Source organism: Wyeomyia smithii, chromosome 2, assembly GCF_029784165.1.
Source record: "Wyeomyia smithii strain HCP4-BCI-WySm-NY-G18 chromosome 2, ASM2978416v1, whole genome shotgun sequence".
Classification (NCBI taxonomy): domain Eukaryota; kingdom Metazoa; phylum Arthropoda; class Insecta; order Diptera; family Culicidae; genus Wyeomyia; species Wyeomyia smithii.
The window spans coordinates 51,444,198-51,469,439 of NC_073695.1; the positions used below are offsets into that span (position 1 = coordinate 51,444,198).

The following is a 25,242-nucleotide window of genomic DNA, read 5'->3' on the forward strand; positions in this document are numbered from 1 at the left end:
ACCTCCCACCTCGAGTTCAAATTGGTGGTGATGAAATCGATGGTTGTTGATGAGTTAGTGTATCTGGGCTCACTGGTAACAGACGACAACGATACCAGCAGAGAAATTCAACGGCGCATTATGGCAGGAAATCGTGCATACTTTGGTCTCCGGAGGACGCTCCGATCGAGTAGAATTCGTCGCCGCACCAAGTTAACCATCTACAAGACGCTGATCAGACCGGTAGTCCTCTACGGGCATGAGTCATGGACTATGCTTGTGGAGGACCAACGCGCCCTTGCGGTCTTCGAGCGGAAGGTGTTGCGTACCATCTTCGGTGGACTGCAGATGGAAAACGGAGTGTGGAGAAGGCGAATGAACCACGAACTGCTGGAGCTGCTTGGGGAGCCATCTATCGTCCACACCGCTAAGAAAAGCAGGTTGCGTTGGGCTGGGCATGTTGTAAGGATGTCAGACGACAGCCCGGTAAAGATGGTTCTTGAAACCAATCCGTCAGGGACGAGACGGAGAGGTGCACAGCGGGCAAGGTGGATCGATCAGGTGGAAGACGACCTGCGGACCCTACGCAGACTGCAGAGCTGGCGAACTGCAGCCATGGACCGAGTGGAATGGAGACGACTCTTACGTACAGCAAAGGCCACACCACGGCTTGGGACTGTTTGGTAAGGTAAGGACCCAACTTGGGTATTTCCGGGATTGTTATGATGCACTTAAGCCACATATCGACCACAGACAACATTTTGAATTGTAAGATGGCAACTTCCGGTGTCTGGAAAACAGCCGAAAATGATCAAATACCACCCAATATGAGCGTTTCTTTAATCAGATTGACGCACGGAGGACAGAAATTGTTCCCAAATGCCATTTTGAAATCCAAGATGGCGACTTCCGGTTTCCGAAAAACAGCGGCAAACGACCAAATACCACCCAATATGTGTGTTTCTTTAGCCAGATTGACGCTCAGAGGCCAGAATTTGTTTACAAATGCCATTTTGAAATTCAAGATGGCGACTTCCGGTTTCTGAAAAACACCGGCAAATTACCAAATACCACCCAATATAGGTATTTCCGGAATTGTTATGACGCACTCAAGCCACAAATCGACCTCAGACAACATTTTGAATTGTAGGATGGCGACTTCCGGTGTCCGGAAAACAGCCTAAAGTGACCAAATACAGTCATACCTCTATATAAGGCAACTTTATTTTTATTTTCGTTACGTTATATCGAAGCAAGAAAAAGTTTTTTTTAAATTTATGCAAAAGTGTTAATGTTTACGCAAATATGCACGAAAACCCATTTTCCGTCACCTATAAGAATTTTAAAACCTTTCTTATGCTCATTTAGAAATATTTTCAGAAGCAAAAAAAATTTTTTTTTCAATTGATACACAGGTTACTCAAAGATGCGTGAAAATCTATTTCCCATCACCTATCAGTAATTTTAAACCATTCTTATACCATTTAGAACAATTTTCAACAAGCAAAAAAAATTGTTTTTCAATTGATGCAAGACTGTTGATGGTTACTCAAAAATGCACGAAACCCTATTTTCCATCACCCATCAATATTTTTTATCCTTTCTTATGCCCATTTAGAGAAAATTTCAACAATCAAAAAAAAATTTTTTTTTTCTCAAAGATGCAAGACTGTGAATTGTTACTGAGGGATGCGTGAAACCTATTTTCCATCACCTATTAGTATTTTTAAACCTTTCCTATGCCCATTTAGGACAATTTTCGCATTAGTTTCAATAATTTTAAAACTTACTACAACATTTTTTGAAGCAATTTATACCCCAAAAACAGTTGCTGTATCATTTATTTTCAATTTCAATACATTTTATAAAGTTACGTTATATCGAGGTAAAAGTTACGTTATATCGAGGTTGCCTTATATCGGGGTTGCCTTATATCGAGGTATGACTGTACCATCCAATACGAGTATCTCTGGAACGAGAATGAAACTGAAAATTGACCTCAGACACCATTATTAATGGTAAGATGGCAACTTCCGGTTTCTAAAAAACAGCCAAAAATGGCCGATTTCCATACAATATGAGTATCTTCGGAACCAGAATGATACACAGTAGCTAGAATCGACCACAGACACCATTTTGAATTCGAAGATAATGACATCCGGTTTCTGGAAAACAGCCGAAAATGACCAAATAACACTCAATATGGGTGTTTCTTAAACCAGAATGACGCTCAGGGGCCAGAAATTGTCTCCAAATGCCATTTTTAAATCCAAGATGACTACTTACGGTTCCTGAAAAATAGCCCAAAGGACCAAATACCACCCAATATGTGTATCACCGGATCCATAATAATGCAAGGAGCTATGAATTAACCTTAGACAACAGTTTGAATTAAAAAATGGCAACTTCTGGGAAACAGCCGAAAATAACCGAATACTACTACATATGGATATGTCCGTAATCGAAATGATGTAGAGAAGTCAAGCATTGACAGTTTCTGGAAAACAACTGAAATGCTCCCAATATATATCCGGAATAGAGGTCATGTACAAAAGCCAAAAGTCGAGGATGTTGTCATTTCGATAAAACCAATCATTTCAAACGATATAAACCAATCGCAAAGAATCAATGAGTTTGAAATGGTTAAGATTATTACTTTAAACACTAAAATAGGCGGGACGAAGTTTGCCGGGTCAGCTAGTTCGATAATAAAATTACTTCCATATACTCATTGTCACCCTAATCTATATAGATTCAGAAGATCAGTGAACTCGCTCTTTTCGTTATACCTTTCCTATCAATTCTTGTTGGTGGGCAAGCCGTAGCAATTAGTCAGGTCAACTCTCGTTTGTATTATTTTTGCCTTTGTCAACACGCATAATCACACTATAGCAGCCATTAAAATCTCTTTGAGCTTCGTAGTCGCGAATTGCGCGCATAGCTTGGCGAATGAAAAAACTAGTTTAGGTCCCTTAGTGAGCAGAACCGCTCTGATTCACTCACTGTAGTGAACTATTTTGTCCACCTCTAGTTAGATGTACAACCAGAAGTTTCTGAGCGACAATTCTTTGAAAAGAGCTATTCCAAAATGCTTACACCCTTTTAAAAAATCACTCTTGAGCCTGAAAAATTTGTCCATGGACGGACAATATTACGTTTGATACAACGATAAGTCATTTGGCATGGAAACGCTCTCTAGCTTACTAGAAGGATCGAATGTTCGCATTCGTACTATTCTTCGACTTACAACCTTACTCACGGGTGGGACAGATGCAACGTGTATACAGTACTTTCACTTTTCTGATTTACTCTGTGGCACTGAACTAGAGCAAGGATGCAGTCCCAAAGAAGTCGACTGAAGTAAGGAAGATGCTCTTTTGATTTGCTGTAGGAAATGCTGCACAGTACAGAATATACAGTAAGGTATTTTTTTTACACGAAGGATGCGTCTCAAATTTGTATGGGATCGTGTAAAAAAGACTTTTTTGAGTTGCTAATATAAAGAAGAGAACCGTCTTAAATTGTCTGAACTTCGTTTGAATATGATAGTAGTCAATCTAGAGATCAACATTCAACTTTTTTTTTGGAATGAAATGAGGTCGATATCTTGTTCCGTTTTTAAGTAATTAAAAAAAAAGTTACCCGCGTAAAAACCGTGTAAAAAAGAACCTTACTGTATGTAGATTACCTTTAGATGGGTATATGTACGAAGAATGGACACTTTGTAGCGACGGACAGCAGGAAAAAAAAACATTGGCTTTTTTACTCATTTCAGGTCACCACTATTGCAATTTTTGCTTCGTTATCTTTCATAACATGCCAAACTTGAGAGTTTGCAAATGATACCAAATGAACACAAAACAAAAAAATATTTATAATTGCTTTCTGGAAGCACTTCCGAGACTTGATCCATAAGCACAACCGCTCCAATTACAACATCTCATCCTATCCCAATAAAAAAACAACAACAACTCAATCTACTGCTACGCCACCTGTCGATTCCCAAAGTTCGCTAAAAGCGCACATGCAGCAATCACATCAATTCACTAATCAGCTAATGAGCGGCACACGCAGCTTACCAAACCTCCCCCGATATAGGAACACTGCTACAGATTGTGTTCTTATTGTCCAGTTGTTAAACCGTCGGACATCGGCTGTTTGGTTCCAAAAATCGGTTACTGCATCAGTAGAGAGAGCGATGGTCCTCTACTGCAGCGTCTCTTCATCCACCGATTTCTGACGATTCACATCACAGTAATATATGTATATTTTCAACACCAGCGCCTTCATCTCAGCCGGTCCAGCAATACCGACGTTTCGTTTCGAGCAATCCGCAGCGACAAGCTCAGCGTGTTATGGAGTTTTACGGCAATCCGGCTTATTTTGGACACCTGATTCAACCCTACCCCGGTTGAGTTGATGCTCCAGCGATATACAATTACTGCTGATTATTTAAGCCAATCGTAGCATTTATGGTTTATTTTGTTTTTGTTAAGTTGTTATTTTCCAAATCAGGTCCTGCGAAGCTTGTATTGCCATCGTAGACAATATAGAACAACAATCTTTGACAATCGCTAACGATCGCTAAAGATGCTAATTAGTTTTGTTTTCGATTTGAAATATTGATCAAAGCATTGATTTGTAAATATTCTTTATACCGTATTATCTTTGCTGTTCTCAATTATTCCCATACAAATCTGTAAAACCCTCGTATCGAAGTTGACTACGTTGTTTGTGTATTAAAGAGTTTATTTAATTTTAAATTTGGGCTCTAAGGCCTCTTCTGTTTTGAATAATGAAACTGAATATACTTGTAATATATAATATAAAGTGATCCGTTCAGGCCCCAATGTCCAGTCAATGAAATTTCTCTAGCCCACAAGGAGGATTGAGTGACCGCAGTCCGACTGGTGCCATTAACCTTTTGCCTGCGAAAATAAATTTGTGGTGCGGGTGCAATGCGCATATAGTGCATTCAATTTTCTGATTTTTCTGTGTAACTGATCTATAGTGAGCATAATTGTTTGTCGTGTTGATACAGATAACGAAAACGGCCTTGAGGTAGCTATAGGAAAGAAGTGACACTTTGTAGCTATGAGTCTAGCGCATTCATCCGTCGATATAACAGGATTAATCGAATAACACCGGCAGGACATCATGATTCAGCATGTTTGTAGAAAAAAATTTAATAGCGGAAAAAACATTCTTTTATTTCAATTATTTTAGGTCGCCACCATTGCGATTTTGGCTTTGATACCCTTCATAATATGCCAGACTCCTGAGTCCGTCAACGAAACCAGCACAAACAGTGCTCAAGATATAGAAGATTTGCAATTGTCTACGACAGCCACTTCAATCACAACATCGCAGATTCTGTTGGATAACATTTACGAGCAAACCACTCCACAGCCAGGTCTAGGGAACACGGACCTCCCAGAGACCGGTACTATATCTGGTTTGAATGAGGAAGATTTACAATTGATTCCTGGAAGCACTTCCGATGCTTTACAAAATGCATCGTCTACAAGCATGACTACAACAGACGCTCCTATCACAACAACCCAGATTCTTTTGGATAGTTTTAATCAGCAAACCACTCCCCAGCCAAGTCTAGTTACCACGGATATCCCAGAAACCCGAAGTTTGTTTGGTTTGAATGAGGAAGATTCACAATCGTTTTCTGGAAGCACCTCCACAGTTATAACCACAACAGACGCCCCAATCACTACATCCCTGGCTAGCATTGATAAGCGTACCTCTCCTCAGCCAGATCTGGTAATCGCGGACATTTCAGAAACTCGAGAATCATCTGGTTTGAATGAGGAAGATTCAAAATTGCTCGGATCATTCACCAGCACAACGACAACAGACGCTCTAATCACCACATCCCAGATTCAGTTAGACAATTTCAATGAGTCAACCTCTCCTCGAGGAGATCTAGTCACCACGAAGTTTATTTGGTTTGAATGAGGAAGATTTACAATCGTTTTCCACAAGCATAACCACAATTGCCACTCCAATCACAACAGCCCAGATTCTTTTGGATAACATCAACGAGCAAATTTTTCTCAGCCAGATTTAGTGAACACGGACATTCCCGAAACCCGAAGTATATCTAGTCTGAATGAGGAATATTTACAATTGCTTTCTGAGAACACTTCCGAGGCTTGGCAAAATAGATCGTCCACCAGCACAAGTACAATAACCACTCCAATCACAAGATCTCAAATTCTGCTAGATATTTTCAATGAACAAACCTCTCCTTTGCCAGGTCTAGTGAACACGGACATTTCAGAAACTCTGAAAATTTCCCCTAGAGGGAAGCCATTCACCGATTCCGAAAGTGTTTCTAGATTGAATGAGGAAAAATTACAATTGTTTTTCGATAGCACATCCACCAGCACAACCACAACATCCACTTCAACCACAACATCCCAGATTCTGTCGGATAACTTCAATGAACAAACCTCTCCTCAGCCAGGTCTATTGAACAAGAACATTCCAGTAAGTCTGAAAATTCCCTCTAGGAAAAAACCACAACTGTTTTCCGAACGCACACGCAAGGCTAAGAAGCAAAATAGGTCGTCGACCAGCACAACAACAACAGCCGCTCCAATCACAACATCCCAGGTTCTGTTGAATAATGAACAAGTCTCTCCTCGGTTAGGTCTAGTAAATACGGACAATGCTGAAGCTCAGATTTCCTCCAGAAAAGATCCATCCACCAATTCTAAAGGTATATTTGCTTTGTATGTATGTGGAAGTATCACATTTGTTTTCTGAAATCACTCGCAAGGCTTGGCAAAATACATCGTCCACAAGCACAACCACGACCACAACAGTCGCTCCAATCACAAAATCTCACATTCTGTTGGATCACTTCAATGAACAAACCTCTCTTCAGCCAGATTTGGTAAACACGGATGTTTCAGAAGCTCTGAGAATTTCCTCTACAGGAAAACCATCTACCGACTCCCATGGTAAATGGGCTTTGTATAAGGAAGATTTAAAATTGTTTTCTGGAAGCACTCCCAGGGCATGGCAAAATAGATCGCCCTCCATTACAGCAACAACGGCTGCTCCAGTCAGATCATCTCAGGTTCTGCTGGATAGCTTCAATAAGCGATCCTATCATCAGCCAGGTCTGGTGACTTTTGACATTCCAAAAACTCCACAAAATTTTTATGGAGTAAAACCATCTAACGATTCCCAAGGTAAATTGGCCTTTTTAGAGAACGACTTACAATTGTTTTCTGAAAACACTCCGAAAGCTTGGCAAAACAAAGCGGTCATCAGCTCAGGAACCACAGCGGCTCCAATCAGATTATCACAGGTTCCGTTGGATTACTTCAATAGGCGAACCCATCATCAGCCAAGTTTAGTAACCACGGACATTCCTGAAAGCGAGAAAATTTCGTCTAGGAAAAATCCATCTGCCGATTTCCAAGGTGAATTTGCTTTGTATGAGGACAATATTCATTTGTTTTCTGAAAACACTCCCGAAGCGTGGCAAAATAGATCACACGTCAGTACAACAACAACGGCTGCCCCATTCATAACATCCCAGGTTTTGTTGGAAAACTTCAATAAGCAAACCCATCAGCCAGGTCTAGTGACCACGGATATTCCAGATACTCGAAAAGTTTCCTCTAGAGTGAAACCATCTACCGATTCCCAACTTCAATTTGCTTTATATAGGGACGATTCACAGTTGTTTTCTGGAAACACTCCCAAGTCAAAGAAAATTTCTTCAAGAATAAAAACAGCGATAAAAACACCTAAATCTACTGTTGATGATGGTGTGGGATATGTTTATACGTCACCTGCTGAACCCCAAAGTTCGCACAAGGCGCATACGCAGCAATTACATCAATTCACTAATCAGCAAATAAGCGAAACTAACAGCTCACCGTACCTCCATCGAGTAACGAATACTGCTACAAATTATGTTCCTGTTGTCCAGTTGCTGAACCATCGGTCGCCTGCTGGTTCGTTCCAAAAATCGGTTACTGTCCATAGAATCGGCAATGGTGCACCAACGAGACGACGATGGTCCTCTACTACAGCGTCTCCCCCTCCACCGTTCGCTGGTGATTTACGTTACAGTAATATATATGTTCCAGACCAGAAACCAACGCCTCCATCTCAGCCGGTCCAGAAACATTTACCTTTCGTTCCAATCAACCCGCAACGAAAAACTCAGCGTATTACGTAATAGCGTAATTTTACGGCGATCCGGCGTATTTCAGACAACTAGGGTTACTCAGCAAATAGTGGACCCCGGCAAGTTTCTTTGTGCGATTATTAATTTAAAATCATGATTTGTGCAACTAATTATATACCAATATTACATGGGACAAATCGCGCGAAATGACCGATGGTCGAATATCGACCATTTTTGATTTGAATGAAACTTTGCACACGTATTTGGCTTAGCAAACTGAGCATTTTTCACAGGTGGAGAGATTTTTTACACCCATGAGTTACATTCTAAAAGGGCGTATGCCTTTTGGCATAGGTTTTATTCGAAGCATTGTAGCCCAGAAACCGTTGGTTGTATAGAAAAACTGTCTGAGAATGAGTTGTAGGGAATTAAAAATGCACGATAAAAAATATACACTGTACAAAAATATTTTTTTAATTGAAAAAAATTAAAAATAAGCATTAAATTTCAATTTAAAAAAAAAAGAGTTGAATTTTTTTTTAAGAAACTTGACGTTAGTTCGCAACTTTTTAAAAAAAGTCCAGGGTGGAGATATGAAAAATAATTTTTTTATGGTAGATTAATTTTTTTATAAAAATTCTAATATAAACATTTTTCAAAATATTTGTATTCTGATGATTTTAAAAGATGCAGAGAGTCATTTTAAATCAAAAAGCTCTTGGTAGTAAACATTCTTAAGGCGTCTGTTTTCGATTTTTTTTTAATTTAAGCTCGAAAAATTATTAATATTTCGGAAAAATACGTTGTTCTTAATTTGTCCATGGTTCTTCAGCAAAAACCATACGTTCATTGGAATGCTTGATCAAAAATATACAATTCATTCTTTGACAACAAAACGATTGGATAAATAACTCAAGCGCTAAACCTTAGCCTACCTACACGTTCCCCCTTGCCGAATGTTTTATAAAAATATATGTTTGTCGTGCAACACTACCTACATGTGCACTAATAATAACTGTTTGTAAAGTACGCAACCAATAACTACTGGGTTACCTATAATATCTGTTTTCGTATATAAATACAATTGCACTACTCCAGATGTGTTAGTAACAGTTTGCATTTTGTGAAGATGAATAAAGTGAAAATGGAATACACCAAGCCCAAATGCTGTAAACCCTTTCCTGATCATCGGTGCTCATCAAGCTTACGCAAATTAAACGAAAACGTTATTGCAAAATTAAAAATATTGAACAGTCAAGCTCATTTTAATACGTCTTTATCGATTTGTGATTCGTGTAGTTATTGGAACGATAGTCAAGCCACCGGGATGAATGGTTCGTTGTTTACTATTCAGAATCTGGAACACTTAAGAATATCAGCTTCATCATAATATCGGAAGTACTCCATCATGATACATTGCCAAATTAATAAGTTTTTTGATAACAACAATAGAGTTGCCTCACAATATAAAAATAGAAAAAACTTTGCAAGTCTTTGCATGTTCAAAACAAAATATAACGTCGATGCAGATTGGCATTTTTGCGACTTCTCATGGTAAAGGCCCATGCGATGCAATTGGTTGCATATTAAAACGAACGGCAGGAAATGCAAGTTTAGCTAAAGAACATGAACATCCCATTACAAGCGCAAAAGAATTGTATCATTGGTCTAATCAGCAAAATAATAAAAATTCATCAAAAATGTCATTTAGTTGGGTACAACTAAACACAGTTGGGTACAACTGAACAGAAGTAACAGAATGGAGCAATATTTTCAAAAAACCTATTATAATAGCTGCCACACAAAAGTATTACTTTTTTGTTCCGATTTCAGAAAATAAGATACAAACGAAGCTGTCTTCAAAAGATGACGAATCATTTACTTATGATGTATATAAAATATAAGGTAAAACTAGTTCTGTAAAGTATCTATGTCATAAAAAATATGTTCCTAAGATAATAAAACTCGAAAATAAATATTTGATTCTTATATATATTTGTATCACTTAGAACATTTAACTCTTTTCTTGAGAACCGTTCGCCCAATCGTTTTGTTGTCAAAGAATGAACTGTATATTTTTGATCAAGCATTCCAAGGAACGTATGGTTTTTGCTGGAGAACCATGGACAAATTAAGAAAAACGTGTATTTTCCTGAATAATTATAATTTTCGAGCTTAAATTAGAAATAACTCGAAAACCAATGCCTTTAGAATGTCTACTATCAAGAACTTTTTGATTCAAAATGACTTTTTGCATCTTTTAAAATCATCAGAATACAAATATTTTGAAAAATGTTTGAATTAGAATTTTCATAGAAAAATTAATCTACCATAAAAAAATTATTTTTAATTTCTCCATCCTGAACTTTTTTTAAAAAGTTGCGTATTAACGTCAAGTTTCTTAAAAAAAAAATCAACTCTTTTTTTTTAGTTGAAATTTAATGTTTATTTTTAATTTTTTTTGGTCAAAAATATTTTTTTTTGTACAATGTAAATTTTTTTATGGTGCATTTTTAATTCCCTACAACTCATTTTCAGACAGTTTTTCTATACAACCAACGGTTTCTGGGCTACAATGCTTCGAATAAAACCTGTGCCAAAAGGCATACGCCCTTTTAGAATGTAACTCATGGGTGTAAAAAATCTCTCCACCTGTGAAAAATGCTCAGTTTGCTAAGCCAAATACGTGTGCAAAGTTTCATTCAAATCAAAAATGGTCGATTAAATTTTCGCGTATTTCCAGGCGATTTGAAATGATTTTGCTCACATATCTTTTGTTCGAAGACATCTTCGCCCAAAACTGTTTCAACGAATATAGTTGTTTTTTTTTTTTTTTTTTTAATTTAATTTCCTAAAACTGTATGTTTTTTTATTGATCACACATATACTTTATGAGCACGTATACTATACATGTTAAGTTTTTTTTCTACATCAATGATGTTTACTCAATCATAAAATAAATATTTCTCGCTCTCGCAAATACGAATAAATTTCACAAATTGAAAGTGGAAAATGACAAAAGAAAATTTGATATGAAGTATCAAATTAAGTAATAAAGTACAAACTACCCTCTCAAACGGGGTGCCGTTTACACCCTATAGGTGTTTTACTCGTTTTTATATCACAAGTTCCGGTCCAAAAAAAAATTTAATTAAATTATCCATAGTTTCCGATACTTGCTAATAACTTTCCACAATTGAAGCAATTGGCGGTGTTTATAATTTTAAAACTATTCCAATCGACCTTTAAATAATTAAAACTGTACTAAGCAAACTTCCCCAGCCCACTAGGAAGATTGCGCCACTGCATTCGGACTATTGACCTTCTGGAGATGCTACGTACTTGTAGTACTTTCACTTTCTTGAATTGTTCTGCGATGCAATGTAAGCTGAACCTTATCCAGCATGTTGCCTTCCGAAAGCATACATAAGTTGTCTGGGGACAAGGAAGACAACCGGCCTTTTGTGTTGCTGGGGGGTAAGCGTGCTCAGCACAGAATTGCGCGAGCGCGGGAGAATCAAGTTCTGATCTAATAATACGCACACAACATCATGCGTACGTGAAAGTGGGGCAGGTGGGTTTACGATGGGAATACTGGTGGTTCAAAAATATTGATAGTAAACTTTACCGCACTACTGAAAAATGATACACTAGAATATCAGCACGAATTTTCAATTCGTCTCCCACCAATCTCCTACTGACTTCTGAAGATTACTACGTGCTCTGTTTTGTTCCAAATGTTAACAGCATCCGTAAACAGATGAGGATAAAGCTATGACCTTGAGATGGGTATATATACGAAGAAGTGATACTCTTTGGCTGCGAGTCTGGTGCAGTCATCAACCAGTATAACTACAAAAGATTATTCGAACATTGACACCTGCAGGAGACCATGTATCAATTTGTTGGTAGAAAAATTTTGAGTAACATAAAAAAACATTGTCGTTATTATAATCATTTTAGGTCACCATTTTTGCGGTTGTAACTTTGCTACCGAGCATAATATGTCAAATTCCAGCGTTTGTCGACGAAACCAGCACAGTCAGTGCTCAAGATATATACGATTTGGATGAGGAAGATTTCCAAGTATGGCTTTCTGGAAGGATGCCGAAGGCTTGGCAAGATAGATCGTCCACCAGCACAACTACAGCGGCACCTCCAACCACAACATCCCAGGCTCCGTTGGATAACTTTAACGAGCAAACCGAGCCGCAGCAAGATCTAGTGAACACGGAGGTTCCCGAAATTCCGGAAATTCCAACAACAACCACAAAAACAACAACTCAATCCACTACCAACGATTTTGCAGGATATGTTTACACGCCACCTGCCGATTTCAAAAGTTGGCTCAAAGCGCATATGCAGTAATCACATCATTTCACTAATCTGTTAGCAAACGGCATTAATAACCTGCCGAGCCTCCCACGAGGTGCGGAAGTTGCCGCAGATTGCGTTCCATTAGTCCAGCTGCTTAATCGTCGACCGTCTGCTGTTTCGTTCCAAACATCGGCCACTATCCACAGATTCGAGGATGACCCACTGATACGGTCGTCCTCAATTACAGCGTCTCCCCCTCTGCCGTTTCCCGACAATTCACATCACAGTGATATATTTTTCCAACACCAGAAACCAACACCTCCAACTCCACAGCCACCAGTTCATCAGTTCGTTCCGATCAATCCGCAGCGACAAACTCAGCGTTTTACGGAATTTTACGGCAATCCGGCTTATTTCAAACAACCAGTTCTACCCCACCACGGTTGGATCAATACTCCAGTTGTGTTCAATTACTACTAAAAAATTAAGTCAGTAGTAAAATTCATTGTTTATTGGCTTCGTTAGTAGTTAATACTCGACTATGAACTTGCGATCCTGTGCTTGTACAAATAAAATTGATCACCGATATTATGGGATTAGAATCTCTGACAGAAAAAATTGTGATTAATCAAAATGAATTATTTATTAGCTTTTGTGTTTAATTTGGAATAAATTGCATTGATTTCAAATATTGAAAGACCGTACAGGTACCATCTTTATCGTTCTTAAATATAATCCGCTACACTTTCGCAACACTTAAAGCTAGCTACTTTTTCCAGCTAGCTTTTTTGCGTGGATAGCGAGAATCAAATTTGTGGTTGGCTGCTACTTCAAATCGCGGACAGAGAGAGAGAGATATTTTTTTATTTCAACCCACACAGTTTGAAATGGTATCAGGGAACTGGATATTACTATCCGTGGAAGGTCAAGGAATATTAATAATTTATGGCGATAAATACAGAACGGATCAGCAGTGATCCAATTTCGGTGATTTTCTGAGCAAGTAACCGGTTGAGTTAGAGATCACAAGCGAACCTATGTGCTGCTGAGAGAACTAGATGATTTGTTTCTGGTAGTGAAGAAATTGAAACAATCAGATTAGAATAAATTTTAATTTTTTTTCTCTTCCCATCAATATTAAAAATCGGAATATTGAAAAAAGCATAATCAATCTCTGTTCAGTCATGAAATTTTCGGTTGATCTCTCTCCACTGTTTTGGCGGTTCATCAGTGATGCTGATACAGTAGTATACTACCCGCCAAATCTAAATGTGAACTATAAACTATTAAGAGCTGGGATGATTTGAGGTTATTTTTTTGTTTGGAATACTTTAATAAAGAGAAAATCAAAAACGTCTTAATTAATGTCTTAATGACATAAATGAAACAAACTGTTTTTGGCTTAAATTAACAAAATAGTTTCATTTTGGAAATTTTAACTTTTTTGCTTCTTATTTTACCATCACTAAGTTTTGACAGATTGCAGTAAAAATTGCCACAGCTTCATCATTGCCGTAGAAACTATTTCATTCAAATAAACCGATTTTTGTTATATATTTTATTCATCAGTCATATTTTTGGAATGTGGTAAACAAGGTAAGACCGCCCACCGTGGTTTTACTGCCAAGTTATATAATAATTGAAAAATTTCCTTCATAGACACATTACAATATAATTACATAACATTTTGCGCCCCTTTCTGCTGTGATAGTGCGCGAACAGTCACAGTAATAATCAAAAACAACCTCGAAGAGGTGTTGGAGACAAACTTGAATGAGGTGCGAACCATTCTCAAAAAATTCAAAAACATGAAAGCACCAGCAGATGATGGGATTTTCTATATCCTCATCAAAAGACTTCCCGAAAACTCTTTAAATTTCTTGGTAAAAATTTTTAACAGATGCTTTGCACTAGCACATTTTCCTACGAAATGAAAAATTGCCAAAGTCACTTCAATTTTAAAACCTGAAAAGAATCCAGCTGAGGCATCAAGTTATCGACCAATTAGTTTACTTTCCTCTATTAGCAAACTTTTTGAAAGAATAATTCTTAATAGAATGATAACACATATTAATGAGAACTCAATTTTTGCAAATGAGTAGTTTGGTTTTCGCCATGGGCATTCCACTACTCATCAGTTACTTAGAGTAACAAATATGATTCGAACTAATAAATCTGAAGGCTATTCGACTGGAGCTGCTCTTCTAGATATAGAAAAGGCATTCGACAGTGTTTGGCATAAAGGTTTAATAGCTAAAATGTCAAATTTCAGTTTTCTGCTTTACCTCACAAAAATGATACAAAGTTATTTAACTGACCGCACTCTCCAGGTTAACTATCTAAATGGTAAATCTAATAGATTGCCTGTTAGAGCTGGTGTGCCTCAGGGTAGTACCTTGGGCCCAATCTTATATAACATTTTTACTTCTGATCTTCTTGATTTACCACCAGGTTGTGAGAAATCTCTGTTTTGTGACGATACAAGCATTTCCACAAAAGGAAAAAGCCTTCGTGTTATATGCAGTCGGCTTCAAAAAAGTTTAGATATATTTTCTTCATACTTACAAAAATGGAAGTTTCATTTCTCAAACCCACCCATAACCACGTTATTAAGATGAAAGCAAAAAAAATTTTTTTTTCAATTGATACACAGGTTACTCAAAGATGCGTGAAAATCTATTTCCCATCACCTATCAGTAATTTTAAACCATTCTTATACCATTTAGAACAATTTTCAACAAGCAAAAAAAATTGTTTTTCAATTGATGCAAGACTGTTGATGGTTACTCAAAAATGCACGAAACCCTATTTTCCATCACCCATCAATATTTTTTATCCTTTCTTATGCCCATTTAGAGAAAATTTCAACAATCAAAAAAAAATTTTTTTTTTCTCAAAGATGCAAGACTGTGAATTGTTACTGAGGGATGCGTGAAACCTATTTTCCATCACCTATTAGTATTTTTAAACCTTTCCTATGCCCATTTAAGACAATTTTCGCATTAGTTTCAATAATTTTAAAACTTACTACAACATTTTTTGAAGCAATTTATACCCCAAAAACAGTTGCTGTATCATTTATTTTCAATTTCAATACATTTTATAAAGTTACGTTATATCGAGGTAAAAGTTACGTTATATCGAGTTACGTTATATCGAGGTTGCCTTATATCGGGGTTGCCTTATATCGAGGTATGACTGTACCATCCAATACGAGTATCTCTGGAACGAGAATGAAACTGAAAATTGACCTCAGACACCATTATTAATGGTAAGATGGCAACTTCCGGTTTCTAAAAAACAGCCAAAAATGGCCGATTTCCATACAATATGAGTATCTTCGGAACCAGAATGATACACAGTAGCTAGAATCGACCACAGACACCATTTTGAATTCGAAGATAATGACATCCGGTTTCTGGAAAACAGCCGAAAATGACCAAATAACACTCAATATGAGTGTTTCTTAAACCAGAATGACGCTCAGGGGCCAGAAATTGTCTCCAAATGCCATTTTTAAATCCAAGATGACTACTTACGGTTCCTGAAAAATAGCCCAAAGGACCAAATACCACCCAATTGTGTATCACCGGATCCATAATAATGCAAGGAGCTATGAATTAACCTTAGACAACAGTTTGAATTAAAAAATGGCAACTTCTGGGAAACAGCCGAAAATAACCGAATACTACTACATATGGATATGTCCGTAATCGAAATGATGTAGAGAAGTCAAGCATTGACAGTTTCTGGAAAACAACTGAAATGCTCCCAATATATATCCGGAATAGAGGTCATGTACAAAAGCCAAAAGTCGAGGATGTTGTCATTTCGATAAAACCAATCATTTCAAACGATATAAACCAATCGCAAAGAATCAATGAGTTTGAAATGGTTAAGATTATTACTTTAAACACTAAAATAGGCGGGACGAAGTTTGCCGGGTCAGCTAGTTCGATAATAAAATTACTTCCATATACTCATTGTCACCCTAATCTATATAGATCCAGAAGATCAGTGAACTCGCTCTTTTCGTTATACCTTTCCTATCAATTCTTGTTGGTGGGCAAGCCGTAGCAATTAGTCAGGTCAACTCTCGTTTGTATTATTTTTGCCTTTGTCAACACGCATAATCACACTATAGCAGCCATTAAAATCTCTTTGAGCTTCGTAGTCGCGAATTGCGCGCATAGCTTGGCGAATGAAAAAACTAGTTTAGGTCCCTTAGTGAGCAGAACCGCTCTGATTCACTCACTGTAGTGAACTATTTTGTCCACCTCTAGTTAGATGTACAACCAGAAGTTTCTGAGCGACAATTCTTTGAAAAGAGCTATTCCAAAATGCTTACACCCTTTTAAAAAATCACTCTTGAGCCTGAAAAATTTGTCCATGGACGGACAATATTACGTTTGATACAACGATAAGTCATTTGGCATGGAAACGCTCTCTAGCTTACTAGAAGGATCGAATGTTCGCATTCGTACTATTCTTCGACTTACAACCTTACTCACGGGTGGGACAGATGCAACGTGTATACAGTACTTTCACTTTTCTGATTTACTCTGTGGCACTGAACTAGAGCAAGGATGCAGTCCCAAAGAAGTCGACTGAAGTAAGGAAGATGCTCTTTTGATTTGCTGTAGGAAATGCTGCACAGTACAGAATATACAGTAAGGTATTTTTTTTACACGAAGGATGCGTCTCAAATTTGTATGGGATCGTGTAAAAAAGACTTTTTTGAGTTGCTAATATAAAGAAGAGAACCGTCTTAAATTGTCTGAACTTCGTTTGAATATGATAGTAGTCAATCTAGAGATCAACATTCAACTTTTTTTTTGGAATGAAATGAGGTCGATATCTTGTTCCGTTTTTAAGTAATTAAAAAAAAAGTTACCCGCGTAAAAACCGTGTAAAAAAGAACCTTACTGTATGTAGATTACCTTTAGATGGGTATATGTACGAAGAATGGACACTTTGTAGCGACGGACAGCAGGAAAAAAAAACATTGGCTTTTTTACTCATTTCAGGTCACCACTATTGCAATTTTTGCTTCGTTATCTTTCATAACATGCCAAACTTGAGAGTTTGCAAATGATACCAAATGAACACAAAACAAAAAAATATTTATAATTGCTTTCTGGAAGCACTTCCGAGACTTGATCCATAAGCACAACCGCTCCAATTACAACATCTCATCCTATCCCAATAAAAAAACAACAACAACTCAATCTACTGCTACGCCACCTGTCGATTCCCAAAGTTCGCTAAAAGCGCACATGCAGCAATCACATCAATTCACTAATCAGCTAATGAGCGGCACACGCAGCTTACCAAACCTCCCCCGATATAGGAACACTGCTACAGATTGTGTTCTTATTGTCCAGTTGTTAAACCGTCGGACATCGGCTGTTTGGTTCCAAAAATCGGTTACTGCATCAGTAGAGAGAGCGATGGTCCTCTACTGCAGCGTCTCTTCATCCACCGATTTCTGACGATTCACATCACAGTAATATATGTATATTTTCAACACCAGCGCCTTCATCTCAGCCGGTCCAGCAATACCGACGTTTCGTTTCGAGCAATCCGCAGCGACAAGCTCAGCGTGTTATGGAGTTTTACGGCAATCCGGCTTATTTTGGACACCTGATTCAACCCTACCCCGGTTGAGTTGATGCTCCAGCGATATACAATTACTGCTGATTATTTAAGCCAATCGTAGCATTTATGGTTTATTTTGTTTTTGTTAAGTTGTTATTTTCCAAATCAGGTCCTGCGAAGCTTGTATTGCCATCGTAGACAATATAGAACAACAATCTTTGACAATCGCTAACGATCGCTAAAGATGCTAATTAGTTTTGTTTTCGATTTGAAATATTGATCAAAGCATTGATTTGTAAATATTCTTTATACCGTATTATCTTTGCTGTTCTCAATTATTCCCATACAAATCTGTAAAACCCTCGTATCGAAGTTGACTACGTTGTTTGTGTATTAAAGAGTTTATTTAATTTTAAATTTGGGCTCTAAGGCCTCTTCTGTTTTGAATAATGAAACTGAATATACTTGTAATATATAATATAAAGTGATCCGTTCAGGCCCCAATGTCCAGTCAATGAAATTTCTCTAGCCCACAAGGAGGATTGAGTGACCGCAGTCCGACTGGTGCCATTAACCTTTTGCCTGCGAAAATAAATTTGTGGTGCGGGTGCAATGCGCATATAGTGCATTCAATTTTCTGATTTTTCTGTGTAACTGATCTATAGTGAGCATAATTGTTTGTCGTGTTGATACAGATAACGAAAACGGCCTTGAGGTAGCTATAGGAAAGAAGTGACACTTTGTAGCTATGAGTCTAGCGCATTCATCCGTCGATATAACAGGATTAATCGAATAACACTGGCAGGACATCATGATTCAGCATGTTTGTAGAAAAAAATTTAATAGCGGAAAAAACATTCTTTTATTTCAATTATTTTAGGTCGCCACCATTGCGATTTTGGCTTTGATACCCTTCATAATATGCCAGACTCCTGAGTCCGTCAACGAAACAAGCACAAACAGTGCTCAAGATATAGAAGATTTGCAATTGTCTACGACAGCCACTTCAATCACAACATCGCAGATTCTGTTGGATAACATTTACGAGCAAACCACTCCACAGCCAGGTCTAGGGAACACGGACCTCCCAGAGACCGGTACTATATCTGGTTTGAATGAGGAAGATTTACAATTGATTCCTGGAAGCACTTCCGATGCTTTACAAAATGCATCGTCTACAAGCATGACTACAACAGACGCTCCTATCACAACAACCCAGATTCTTTTGGATAGTTTTAATCAGCAAACCACTCCCCAGCCAAGTCTAGTTACCACGGATATCCCAGAAACCCGAAGTTTGTTTGGTTTGAATGAGGAAGATTCACAATCGTTTTCTGGAAGCACCTCCACAGTTATAACCACAACAGACGCCCCAATCACTACATCCCTGGCTAGCATTGATAAGCGTACCTCTCCTCAGCCAGATCTGGTAATCGCGGACATTTCAGAAACTCGAGAATCATCTGGTTTGAATGAGGAAGATTCAAAATTGCTCGGATCATTCACCAGCACAACGACAACAGACGCTCTAATCACCACATCCCAGATTCAGTTAGACAATTTCAATGAGTCAACCTCTCCTCGAGGAGATCTAGTCACCACGAAGTTTATTTGGTTTGAATGAGGAAGATTTACAATCGTTTTCCACAAGCATAACCACAATTGCCACTCCAATCACAACAGCCCAGATTCTTTTGGATAACATCAACGAGCAAATTTTTCTCAGCCAGATTTAGTGAACACGGACATTCCCGAAACCCGAAGTATATCTAGTCTGAATGAGGAATATTTACAATTGCTTTCTGAGAACACTTCCGAGGCTTGGCAAAATAGATCGTCCACCAGCACAAGTACAATAACCACTCCAATCACAAGATCTCAAATTCTGCTAGATATTTTCAATGAACAAACCTCTCCTTTGCCAGGTCTAGTGAACACGGACATTTCAGAAACTCTGAAAATTTCCCCTAGAGGGAAGCCATTCACCGATTCCGAAAGTGTTTCTAGATTGAATGAGGAAAAATTACAATTGTTTTTCGATAGCACATCCACCAGCACAACCACAACATCCACTTCAACCACAACATCCCAGATTCTGTCGGATAACTTCAATGAACAAACCTCTCCTCAGCCAGGTCTATTGAACAAGAACATTCCAGTAAGTCTGAAAATTCCCTCTAGGAAAAAACCACAACTGTTTTCCGAACGCACACGCAAGGCTAAGAAGCAAAATAGGTCGTCGACCAGCACAACAACAACAGCCGCTCCAATCACAACATCCCAGGTTCTGTTGAATAATGAACAAGTCTCTCCTCGGTTAGGTCTAGTAAATACGGACAATGCTGAAGCTCAGATTTCCTCCAGAAAAGATCCATCCACCAATTCTAAAGGTATATTTGCTTTGTATGTATGTGGAAGTATCACATTTGTTTTCTGAAATCACTCGCAAGGCTTGGCAAAATACATCGTCCACAAGCACAACCACGACCACAACAGTCGCTCCAATCACAAAATCTCACATTCTGTTGGATCACTTCAATGAACAAACCTCTCTTCAGCCAGATTTGGTAAACACGGATGTTTCAGAAGCTCTGAGAATTTCCTCTACAGGAAAACCATCTACCGACTCCCATGGTAAATGGGCTTTGTATAAGGAAGATTTAAAATTGTTTTCTGGAAGCACTCCCAGGGCATGGCAAAATAGATCGCCCTCCATTACAGCAACAACGGCTGCTCCAGTCAGATCATCTCAGGTTCTGCTGGATAGCTTCAATAAGCGATCCTATCATCAGCCAGGTCTGGTGACTTTTGACATTCCAAAAACTCCACAAAATTTTTATGGAGTAAAACCATCTAACGATTCCCAAGGTAAATTTGCCTTTTATGAGAACGACTTACAATTGTTTTCTGAAAACACTCCGAAAGCTTGGCAAAACAAAGCGGTCATCAGCTCAGGAACCACAGCGGCTCCAATCAGATTATCACAGGTTCCGTTGGATTACTTCAATAGGCGAACCCATCATCAGCCAAGTTTAGTAACCACGGACATTCCTGAAAGCGAGAAAATTTCGTCTAGGAAAAATCCATCTGCCGATTTCCAAGGTGAATTTGCTTTGTATGAGGACAATATTCATTTGTTTTCTGAAAACACTCCCGAAGCGTGGCAAAATAGATCACACGTCAGTACAACAACAACGGCTGCCCCATTCATAACATCCCAGGTTTTGTTGGAAAACTTCAATAAGCAAACCCATCAGCCAGGTCTAGTGACCACGGATATTCCAGATACTCGAAAAGTTTCCTCTAGAGTGAAACCATCTACCGATTCCCAACTTCAATTTGCTTTATATAGGGACGATTCACAGTTGTTTTCTGGAAACACTCCCAAGTCAAAGAAAATTTCTTCAAGAATAAAAACAGCGATAAAAACACCTAAATCTACTGTTGATGATGGTGTGGGATATGTTTATACGTCACCTGCTGAACCCCAAAGTTCGCACAAGGCGCATACGCAGCAATTACATCAATTCACTAATCAGCAAATAAGCGAAACTAACAGCTCACCGTACCTCCATCGAGTAACGAATACTGCTACAAATTATGTTCCTGTTGTCCAGTTGCTGAACCATCGGTCGCCTGCTGGTTCGTTCCAAAAATCGGTTACTGTCCATAGAATCGGCAATGGTGCACCAACGAGACGACGATGGTCCTCTACTACAGCGTCTCCCCCTCCACCGTTCGCTGGTGATTTACGTTACAGTAATATATATGTTCCAGACCAGAAACCAACGCCTCCATCTCAGCCGGTCCAGAAACATTTACCTTTCGTTCCAATCAACCCGCAACGAAAAACTCAGCGTATTACGTAATAGCGTAATTTTACGGCGATCCGGCGTATTTCAGACAACTAGGGTTACTCAGCAAATAGTGGACCCCGGCAAGTTTCTTTGTGCGATTATTAATTTAAAATCATGATTTGTGCAACTAATTATATACCAATATTACATGGGACAAATCGCGCGAAATGACCGATGGTCGAATATCGACCATTTTTGATTTGAATGAAACTTTGCACACGTATTTGGCTTAGCAAACTGAGCATTTTTCACAGGTGGAGAGATTTTTTACACCCATGAGTTACATTCTAAAAGGGCGTATGCCTTTTGGCATAGGTTTTATTCGAAGCATTGTAGCCCAGAAACCGTTGGTTGTATAGAAAAACTGTCTGAGAATGAGTTGTAGGGAATTAAAAATGCACGATAAAAAATATACACTGTACAAAAATATTTTTTTAATTGAAAAAAATTAAAAATAAGCATTAAATTTCAATTTAAAAAAAAAAGAGTTGAATTTTTTTTTAAGAAACTTGACGTTAGTTCGCAACTTTTTAAAAAAAGTCCAGGGTGGAGATATGAAAAATAATTTTTTTATGGTAGATTAATTTTTTTATAAAAATTCTAATATAAACATTTTTCAAAATATTTGTATTCTGATGATTTTAAAAGATGCAGAGAGTCATTTTAAATCAAAAAGCTCTTGGTAGTAAACATTCTTAAGGCGTCTGTTTTCGATTTTTTTTTAATTTAAGCTCGAAAAATTATTAATATTTCGGAAAAATACGTTGTTCTTAATTTGTCCATGGTTCTTCAGCAAAAACCATACGTTCATTGGAATGCTTGATCAAAATATACAATTCATTCTTTGACAACAAAACGATTGGATAAATAACTCAAGCGCTAAACCTTAGCCTACCTACACGTTCCCCCTTGCCGAATGTTTTATAAAAATATATGTTTGTCGTGCAACACTACCTACATGTGCACTAATAATAACTGTTTGTAAAGTACGCAACCAATAACTACTGGGTTACCTATAATATCTGTTTTCGTATATAAATACAATTGCACTACTCCAGATGTGTTAGTAACAGTTTGCATTTTGTGAAGATGAATAAAGTGAAAATGGAATACACCAAGCCCAAATGCTGTAAACCCTTTCCTGATCATCGGTGCTCATCAAGCTTACGCAAATTAAACGAAAACGTTATTGCAAAATTAAAAATATTGAACAGTCAAGCTCATTTTAATACGTCTTTATCGATTTGTGATTCGTGTAGTTATTGGAACGATAGTCAAGCCACCGGGATGAATGGTTCGTTGTTTACTATTCAGAATCTGGAACACTTAAGAATATCAGCTTCATCATAATATCGGAAGTACTCCATCATGATACATTGCCAAATTAATAAGTTTTTTGATAACAACAATAGAGTTGCCTCACAATATAAAAATAGAAAAAACTTTGCAAGTCTTTGCATGTTCAAAACAAAATATAACGTCGATGCAGATTGGCATTTTTGCGACTTCTCATGGTAAAGGCCCATGCGATGCAATTGGTTGCATATTAAAACGAACGGCAGGAAATGCAAGTTTAGCTAAAGAACATGAACATCCCATTACAAGCGCAAAAGAATTGTATCATTGGTCTAATCAGCAAAATAATAAAAATTCATCAAAAATGTCATTTAGTTGGGTACAACTAAACACAGTTGGGTACAACTGAACAAGGAGTAACAGAATGGAGCAATATTTTCAAAAAACCTATTATAATAGCTGCCACACAAAAGTATTACTTTTTTGTTCCGATTTCAGAAAATAAGATACAAACGAAGCTGTCTTCAAAAGATGACGAATCATTTACTTATGATGTATATAAAATATAAGGTAAAACTAGTTCTGTAAAGTATCTATGTCATAAAAAATATGTTCCTAAGATAATAAAACTCGAAAATAAATATTTGATTCTTATATATATTTGTATCACTTAGAACATTTAACTCTTTTCTTGAGAACCGTTCGCCCAATCGTTTTGTTGTCAAAGAATGAACTGTATATTTTTGATCAAGCATTCCAAGGAACGTATGGTTTTCGCTGGAGAACCATGGACAAATTAAGAAAAACGTGTATTTTCCTGAATAATTATAATTTTCGAGCTTAAATTAGAAATAACTCGAAAACCAATGCCTTTAGAATGTCTACTATCAAGAACTTTTTGATTCAAAATGACTTTTTGCATCTTTTAAAATCATCAGAATACAAATATTTTGAAAAATGTTTGAATTAGAATTGTCATAGAAAAATTAATCTACCATAAAAAAATTATTTTTAATTTCTCCATCCTGAACTTTTTTTAAAAAGTTGCGTATTAACGTCAAGTTTCTTAAAAAAAAAAATCAACTCTTTTTTTTTAGTTGAAATTTAATGTTTATTTTTAATTTTTTTTGGTCAAAAATATTTTTTTTTGTACAATGTAAATTTTTTTATGGTGCATTTTTAATTCCCTACAACTCATTCTCAGACAGTTTTTCTATACAACCAACGGTTTCTGGGCTACAATGCTTCGAATAAAACCTGTGCCAAAAGGCATACGCCCTTTTAGAATGTAACTCATGGGTGTAAAAAATCTCTCCACCTGTGAAAAATGCTCAGTTTGCTAAGCCAAATACGTGTGCAAAGTTTCATTCAAATCAAAAATGGTCGATAAAATTTTCGCGTATTTCCAGGCGATTTGAAATGATTTTGCTCACATATCTTTTGTTCGAAGACATCTTCGCCCAAAACTGTTTCAACGAATATAGTTGTTTTTTTTTTTTAATTTAATTACCTAAAACTGTATGTTTTTTTATTGATCACACATATACTTTATGAGCACGTAGACTATACATGTTAAGTTTTTTTTCTACATCAATGATGTTTACTTAATCATAAAATAAATATTTCTCGCTCTCGCAAATACGAATAAATTTCACAAATTGAAAGTGGAAAATGACAAAAGAAAATTTGATGAATGAAGGATCAAATTAAGTAATAAAGTACAAACTACCCTCTCAAACGGGGTGCCGTTTACACCCTATAGGTGTTTTACTCGTTTTTATATCACAAGTTCCGGTCCAAAAAAAAAAATTTAATTAAATTATCCATAGTTTCCGATACTTGCTAATAACTTTCCACAATTGAAGCACTTGGCGGTGTTTATAATTTTAAAACTATTCCAATCGACCTTTAAATAATTAAAACTGTACTAAGCAAACTTCCCCAGCCCACTAGGAAGATTGCGCCACTGCATTCGGACTATTGACCTTCTGGAGATGCTACGTACTTGTAGTACTTTCACTTTCTTGAATT

The 25,242-nt window shown here is 37.4% G+C and overlaps 3 protein-coding genes across 3 annotated transcripts; all 3 read left to right on the forward strand.

Annotated features, from left to right (window-relative positions):
• Positions 1 to 5,136: 5,136 nt before the first annotated feature.
• On the forward strand, positions 5,137 to 8,194 carry LOC129719611 (mucin-5AC-like). The gene is made up of 4 exons (XM_055671002.1): positions 5,137 to 5,148; positions 5,206 to 5,919; positions 6,052 to 6,732; positions 6,776 to 8,194. The coding sequence occupies exons 1-4, from the start codon at positions 5,137 to 5,139 to the stop codon at positions 8,192 to 8,194; spliced, it is 2,826 nt and encodes a 941-aa protein (XP_055526977.1).
• A 3,770-nt stretch (positions 8,195 to 11,964) lies between these two features.
• On the forward strand, positions 11,965 to 13,157 carry LOC129723589 (uncharacterized). Its single transcript, XM_055677906.1, has 2 exons — positions 11,965 to 12,047; positions 12,107 to 13,157. The coding sequence occupies exons 1-2, from the start codon at positions 12,036 to 12,038 to the stop codon at positions 12,509 to 12,511; spliced, it is 417 nt and encodes a 138-aa protein (XP_055533881.1). The 5' UTR covers positions 11,965 to 12,035; the 3' UTR covers positions 12,512 to 13,157.
• A 5,712-nt stretch (positions 13,158 to 18,869) lies between these two features.
• LOC129719612 (mucin-5AC-like) lies at positions 18,870 to 21,927 on the forward strand. Its single transcript, XM_055671003.1, has 4 exons — positions 18,870 to 18,881; positions 18,939 to 19,652; positions 19,785 to 20,465; positions 20,509 to 21,927. The coding sequence occupies exons 1-4, from the start codon at positions 18,870 to 18,872 to the stop codon at positions 21,925 to 21,927; spliced, it is 2,826 nt and encodes a 941-aa protein (XP_055526978.1).
• Positions 21,928 to 25,242: the final 3,315 nt, after the last annotated feature.